Raw genomic sequence first — 7,219 nt, 5'->3', positions numbered from 1 at the left:
AACCAACCTTTCATTGCGTCAAAATGAAGAGTCTACTTTACCGCGCCTTACGCACCTGATAATTGCATCCATTTCTGCATTGGACATTCTTGACCCAACAGTGGTGAAGAGTGACTTAAACTGATCCTTGGAAATTTTGCCTGTTCTCTTTTTTTACGATAAATGAAAAGTAAAAATAGCATATGTTGTGACCACACGTGTGCTGAAATTGTGACTGTGAAAATATGCACATGATTAGGCAACAAAGGAAGGCACACTGCATCTCTTTTTTTTTTATTCCCTCCCTTTTTTTTACTATATTTAAAAGTGCTTGGAAGCTCCAAACAGCATTATAAACATGGGAATAGTTAAACATAAAAGTGGGCAGCATTTACATGAACGTCGTAATGGTTAAATACGTCCACTAATCCGTCCGTGGAGACATTAGACAGCTTGAGTTTTTTGCAAAACTTTTTTATATTTGATAGGGAACATATCCCTAAAAGGGTTGGGAAAAATATAATAATGGAATTGGGATGTGTAAGGGGCTACTATAAATTCCTTTTTTTTTGTCCCTCATTTTGAAAACACATTTAGATGTGGTCAGAACTTGTTTGCTCTTTTCCCAACCGTTGGTGACGTGGGTAAATTCGTCTATGTCTTCCTTTGAGGGGACATAACCCTAAGGGGAGAATGGACTCAGGATTAGAGAAGCCAAGTCTGTCGGGAGTTGCACTAATTTGAAAAGTTCGCTACTGTCGGGAGTTGCACTAATTTGAAGAGTTCGCTACTGTCGGGAGTTGCTCTAATTTGAAGAGTTCGCTACTGTCGGGAGTTGCTCTAATTTGAAGAGTTCGCTACTGGCGGGGTTACCCTCGAGGATATTTCTTCAAACGCACGGAGTCACTCCGCTGCATTTCCTTCGAAGGCTTACCAACTTGTACACGATCTCCAGGGCGTTCTCTATATTTACATTTTTGGATCCATCCTATGCAGGGGGTAGTTTTCCAAAAAATGGGCAACAGTTTGAGCACGTCGAGGCAAAAAAAAAAAAAAAAAGCGGACCGTAAGGGTGCATTGAAAAAAAAGTGCACCACAAATGTAGACTAAATGCGTTCACTACAAACGCGTGCCACTCGCAACCGTGATGCAATGCCACTTTAGCACTATTCCACATGTAGTGCTGCTATCATTGCGGGTGTGCTCCCTTTTGAACACACATGGGGGAGGGGAACAATAAGCGTTTTTTTTTTTCGTTTTACGGATAATTTATTAAAAAGGGAAGTTAGCTGAACTTCGCTCGCCAGTTCCTGAGTTGCGTTAGAAATGGGGAAAAAGAAAACAAAAAAATGAGGGACATGCCGTAACATGGAGAAAACATACCCTGATATGTAGAAACATGCCGTGACAAGAAAAACGTGAGAAAAACCCAGAGAATATAAATAAATTCGCACATTGCATCACACAGTTAAACATAAGATATGCGCTTCCTACGCATGACATAGCGTGCGCGTGGGAATTGTCTATGCGGAGAGTATCAAAAGGTACCTCCATTGGGTCAACCTTTCTCTTGTGTAATCTGTGAAGATTGCGTGGGAATTTTTGCCTCCTGTGGGTAACCACTACGCCACCAGTGAGGGCATAATAATTCTCCAAATTCAGTTTCTAAAAGAAAGTCTTCACCCCTTTTCTACTGTGAAGCAGCACCGAGGGTGTATCCCTAACGACAAAAGTGTGTTTTCGCTTTCGTATTAGAACATCCGCATACACTTAACGTATGCACGTATTTACACTGAGCTCTCGTCGGAACGTTTTTGGAAAGGAGGTGGGTGGGGACCCAAGAGGTTCACGAAAAGTTTGTATCGATCGAATTAACGAAAAAAAAAAAAAAAAAAAAAAAGGAAACTCACCGTGCAGGCATACATACAATATGTGCGCACGGATGCAGGTGTAACTATGCACATGTGCAGTAAAACTTGTGGCACATTCGTACATTTACACACTTTGCACATACTACTCACTCCACGATAAACTGAAGGCAAAAACAATTACTCTTATGGGGTGAAAATAATTAAAAGTTGCAGTTATACTTATATAAGCTAAATTTTAAAATCAAACGTAAAAAGGGAATGGATAAATAAACGCATGAACATACGCGTGTTCATATATAAATATAGGTGAACCATTTAAAAAAAAAAAAAAAGCAAAAATATGAAAGCACCCTCTCCTCAAAAATTTTGCAACCAATAAAATGGTACACTGAATGTGCGCTGTTTGCATCTGCGCGTTTATACAGAAATGGAAAGAGGTGAAAGAGGGGCAACTCTTCATATAAGCAGCACAAATACATATATATGTCTCGAGTGTGCCTGTCGAGCGGGTAGTAATCGCACGAGGGAAATCGCGTGGGCACATACACATGTTATACATACACGAAATGTACACAATTGTGAAAAATGAATTAAAATGGAGTGCTTGGGAGTCGAAAAAAAGGGAAAAAAAAAAAGAAAATTTTCAAAGCGGGATTCTGCGTGAAAATTTTTTTTTTCTTTTTTTTCCAACTTGGTCCATATATAGAATTAATTTGGCTAAAAAGACTTCAAAAAAAAATGGTACACATGGGGAGGGTGTGTGTGCCATGGGCCCATAGGTGCGCTGCGGCTTCAGGGGAATCCTCCCGCCCATGCACACGTGTTCATACATATAAACACATGTACGCATATAAACAGATGTACATATGTGCAGACATCCTAGGAAGAGTAGAACAAAATATAGAGGGACAGAAAAAAACCCAAGAAAAAGAAAAAGGAAGATGCGGCTTCCGCTTGATACGTTTCTGCCTGGGTTCTGTTGTCACCACCACCGCTTTCATAAAAGTAGGGCTCTTCTGACATGTTGGTGTAGGACATTCCAAAGGAAAAAGGGTTCACCCAAACGCCAAAGGAAGCCCTTAGCCCTAAATTGTTAGAATAGCCATTATTTCTCCTAACACTTTCTTTCCTTTTCGGTGTGGGTCTAGGTTCTTCCACATTCGAATATTTATGTTCGCTGCTATTTTTGCCCCTTCCGTACAGAGGTATTACATTTTCTCTTGAAACTTCAGCTTTGCAGACAGGGCAGTCATTATTTTTTTTAATCCAAGCGGAGAGACATAACCAGCAGAACAGATGGCCACATTTTGTTACCACTGGGTCCCTCACATCATCAAAACAAATGTTACATTCGAATGTACTTGTGCCATCATTTTCTGATGTTGTGTTTTTCTTAGCATTTTTTTCCGTTTTGTTTTTTTCTTCCGAGGTGTCATTACCATTACTGTGTTCTACATTTTTGTTGTCTTTACTAATGGCACTTTTTTCTTCCAATTTGTTTATTTCTTCCTGATTTGGGCCTTGTTCATTTTTTGCCTCAGTTTTTTCATCCCCATTTTCATTATATATATCATCTTCGAATCTAAGTTTTTTGTATTTTTCCTTTACCCCCCGATCTTTTATCATAACGTCGTTATTGTGATGTGTTTCTCCGTCTTTTACCTCATCGGTCTGGGGCCGCTCCGCTATGGTTCCCTGTTCCTTGGGGGCATTTTCTCCTAATCTGTTTTTACGGTTCACTACGTTGTTATAATTTTTGCCTACAGTAACGTCGTGCGAGCTGTATGTACTCTGCCAGTCGGTTGATAGTATCCTCCTGTGGTGGTCCTTTTCTTTATTGCAGCTTTCGCAGCTGGTTATTCGCTGTACATGTGTAGAGGCGCTATTTGCAGATGCGTCTCCTCCCTCGGCTGATAATGAACAACCAACTGGGAAATGGTTTCCCCCTTTTTCTGGGTTCACAATTTTGGCCTCCTCTCTTTCGACCGCTTTAGAATTGCTACCTTCAGCGTTACCACTATCATTATGCTGTGTGTTACTTTTTAAGAATGGCAGATCTTCCCTTTTTTCAAAATGGGCCATGTTATCGGAGCTTATTACGTTCTCTTTAGCACTATCTGGGGTGTTCTTCTGAGGCATTAGCTGGCTCTCCATTTCACCCCCCCCTGCGCAATCGCCATTTTTATCATTTAACCGTATGGACGATAATGATGAGACGCTTTCTTCGTTTTCATCATTTGTTGCGTCATTTGGGTGGGCACTTCCCGAAAGCTCATCCACAAAGCTTTCGCTTTCTCCCTTAGCAGTTAACTTACTTTTTATGTCACAGAGAACCGGTTTTGCAGACTGAACGTTGTTGTCCTTCCCCTTCAGGAATTCTTCGTTAACGTCATAATCGTATATTACATCGTATAGCGAATCATATTCGTTTTCTTTTTCATTCATTTTTGGGTTTTCGTTTAATCATTTTTAAAAAAACAACGCGGTTTTTTTTTTTCTCTACCTTCTGAAAAGAGTTATGCATATATACTATTTATGTAATATATATGTATGTATATTCTTCCTCGTTTAGTTAACTAGCTTGTTTAAATGCGGAAGGTTTTTTTTCTTCTTTTCTTTTCTCCCTTCCTCTGGTCTAATTGAATTAAACAGTGCGCGTTTTATTAAAGAAAAAAATGATTTACGCGCAAACACTTCTTCGCGATATGATATACTTCCACTATCGTATATGTGAGTGATTCTCGCAAGGCAGGATGACTGGTTTTAAACTCGAAAGGGTAAAATGATTATTTTTACAAAAAAAAAAGCGGTAAAAAAGGGCTAACACGTATATAATTGTACACGTCTCTGTATTGAATACATTTTTTCTTCCGTACATAAATAAAGTGATGCATATTATAATATGCCCCTCGCGGATGTCAAAACAGAACGCATTGCCGAGGGGAAGCGAAAAAATTGACTGTTTTCCTTTAACTTGTAAAAAATGATCAAAATGCTGTTTTAAATTTATTTTAACTTTTTTTTTTTTTTTTCCTTCTTAAATCGTAACGTGCATTTAAAACATAATATAATAAAACATGTATGTAATTTTTTTGCATTCCCCAAAAAAAAAAAAAAAAATTGTATGTATTATGTAAATGAGCGAGTTGACACAATAATAATTTTCGTGCACCTTTTTTAAGACAGTTTTCTTAAAACAATAAACAATTTGTTGATTAATTTATATATAGACTTAAATAATACAAACATGGAAGTTATAAAAATGCGTTAAAAGTGTCTTTTTCTGGAAAAATAAAAGAGCAAACTTTTGAATAACATCTTTTTTTTAACGGCGTAATTATTGGATGGGTCTCCGTACATGAACAGCTCGGTTATTCCAAAGTAATGTAGATAAGAATTTGAAACCTGTTACAGCTTTCAAGTGAAGATCCTCTTAATTTATTATTTACAAAATGAGAGATTTTCCCAAATGAGTTTATTTCGAATTAAAAGGAGAACGCGGGCAACTTATATATATCATCATGTATACATTACACAGCCAAGTGGGGTGTCAATAAACCACACGAGCGAAAGAAAATATTTTCACATTGAAAAAACGTATTACGTTGACATATTAACGTTTTGAGAACTGCGCACAGTTGTTGTTTTTTTTTTCCCCCCATTCACAGCATAATGCGTGCTTTATTTGCGTATGTACGTTTAATGGGTCCCTGGGGCGGACAAAAATGTTGGACACATTAGTCCTTTTATGCTATCAATCGGTTATACACGCATCTGCTTGGTATTCGTACGAATTAAAATAACAGAAAAAAACGACTACAGAATGTCTTCATTTTGAACGTAGACATGTTTTTTTCTGCCAACGATTAGACATAATAACTTTTTTTCGCAGATTAAAGTTTCTTCTTTTGAGAAAATTGCTTTTGTTTATACAAAAGATGGGTGTAGGATTGTGTTTCTAAAGCGTTCGGAGGGAATACTTTATATTCAGCGTTTTTTAAAAAAACAACTGTTTATATATGCACATGTATACCGTCCGTATGAATGGTTAGCTCTGTTGGTATGCTTCTATTACTCGTAGCGTATACCTGGACTCACGTTGATTGCGCTATCGCTGCTAGAAAATTGAGGTAGTGTTTTCCCCCATTTTACATGTCATGGGTTTTAAAAAAATTTATTTATGAAGGCCAAAACTTGATTTGCAGTTATATACCCTTAGATTATTTCTACGGCAACCAATCCATCGGTTACTAGTGATGTCTGGTGGGTACATATAATGTACCATTAGATGCTACACCCCTGTGTGACGTATTTTTTGCAAAATTACTTGTCTATTTTTTCATATTCAAGAGAAAATTTTGCTTCACCAGGTGCCCCGTTTCATACATTCCGCGAACAGTGCGCTTATATTGATTGGGAAAAAAAATTAAATGTGAAAGAAATAAAACAAAAAATCATGCTGCGTTAATGCTAACGTTGACGCTAGCATATGTTTGTGTTCCATAAAAAGGGGCAGCTGTTACTCACCTTTTCTTCAGTGACAGAATGAAAAAATTCTTTTTTTTGAAAAGGGCGTTACCTAGAACGGTAGGAACAAACAGTAAAAAAAAAAAAAAACGGGAAACTGTATCCTTCCTACCAACCAGTTATATATATATTCCACGTTTTAAAACTGATGAGCATATTTTGAGTGTGCTTCATTTTTGCAGCGCATTGCCGCATGAAGGGACACCACGAATGTTTATTTTGTGGCTAGCTAAAATATATATATTATATATACATATGTGCCCATGTATTGGGCCAAATCAGAGGAAAAATATGAACCATTTATATTTTTTTGGAAAACTTCTCTCGTTTGGCTAGCTCACACACACATTAAAATTTTTTTTTTTAAAACGAAGGATTTTAATCTGCTGCAAAGCTAATTTGTAGTTTCCCCCGCTTGACAGGAGAGCATTATCAAAATTGGTGCATCTCGTTAGTACCTCCATTTTTGTACTTCCCACATATGCGTGGTTTTGCGGAAGCATTTTTTTTAGTTACCCAGTTAAGCCTTTTTTTTTTTTTAACACACACTCGTCTTTTAAAACTATTTTTTGTGAAAACCATTCGTAAACGTTTTATACACCAATTTGGCTTATGCCTCCTTTTTTACAAATGTAAAAGAGAGGGGGGTTGTGTTTCAAAAAAATTTATGTTAAATGTGGAAGTGGTGAAGGGCGATGCATACACATATAAATCATATGTAGACATATATGTACACACGCACAAATAATGCTAATCAGTGTAATTTCGACGAATGTACATTATTGTACAAAAAAAAAAAAGTGATACTTTTCAAATAACAAAAAAAAAAAAAAAAATAATAT

General features: G+C 37.2%; 2 protein-coding genes across 2 annotated transcripts in view; both read right to left on the bottom strand.

Moving 5' to 3' along the window:
* The window catches only part of PCYB_113080 (troponin c-like protein), a gene marked incomplete at both ends in the record, with an annotated part of 705 nt that extends 146 nt beyond the window's left edge, over nucleotides 1-559 (bottom strand). Inside the window, 3 exons of the mRNA XM_004223186.1 lie at nucleotides 56-147; nucleotides 375-478; nucleotides 532-559. Coding sequence (XP_004223234.1) covers nucleotides 56-147; nucleotides 375-478; nucleotides 532-559 — 224 coding nt within the window. The remainder of the gene's footprint in view (nucleotides 1-55; nucleotides 148-374; nucleotides 479-531) is intronic.
* A 2,170-nt stretch (nucleotides 560-2,729) lies between these two features.
* On the bottom strand, nucleotides 2,730-4,295 carry PCYB_113070 (c3h4-type ring finger protein; the record flags this gene model as incomplete). The annotated part of the gene is made up of 2 exons (XM_004223185.1): nucleotides 2,730-3,713; nucleotides 3,813-4,295. 2 exons carry the CDS (start codon nucleotides 4,293-4,295, stop codon nucleotides 2,730-2,732), a joined length of 1,467 nt encoding a protein of 488 aa, XP_004223233.1.
* Between the last annotated feature and the right edge of the window lie 2,924 nt (nucleotides 4,296-7,219).

Source organism: Plasmodium cynomolgi, chromosome 11 (genome assembly GCF_000321355.1).
Source record: "Plasmodium cynomolgi strain B DNA, chromosome 11, whole genome shotgun sequence".
Lineage (NCBI taxonomy): Eukaryota > Apicomplexa > Aconoidasida > Haemosporida > Plasmodiidae > Plasmodium > Plasmodium cynomolgi.
This window is presented reverse-complemented; position numbering and strand designations above follow the sequence as displayed.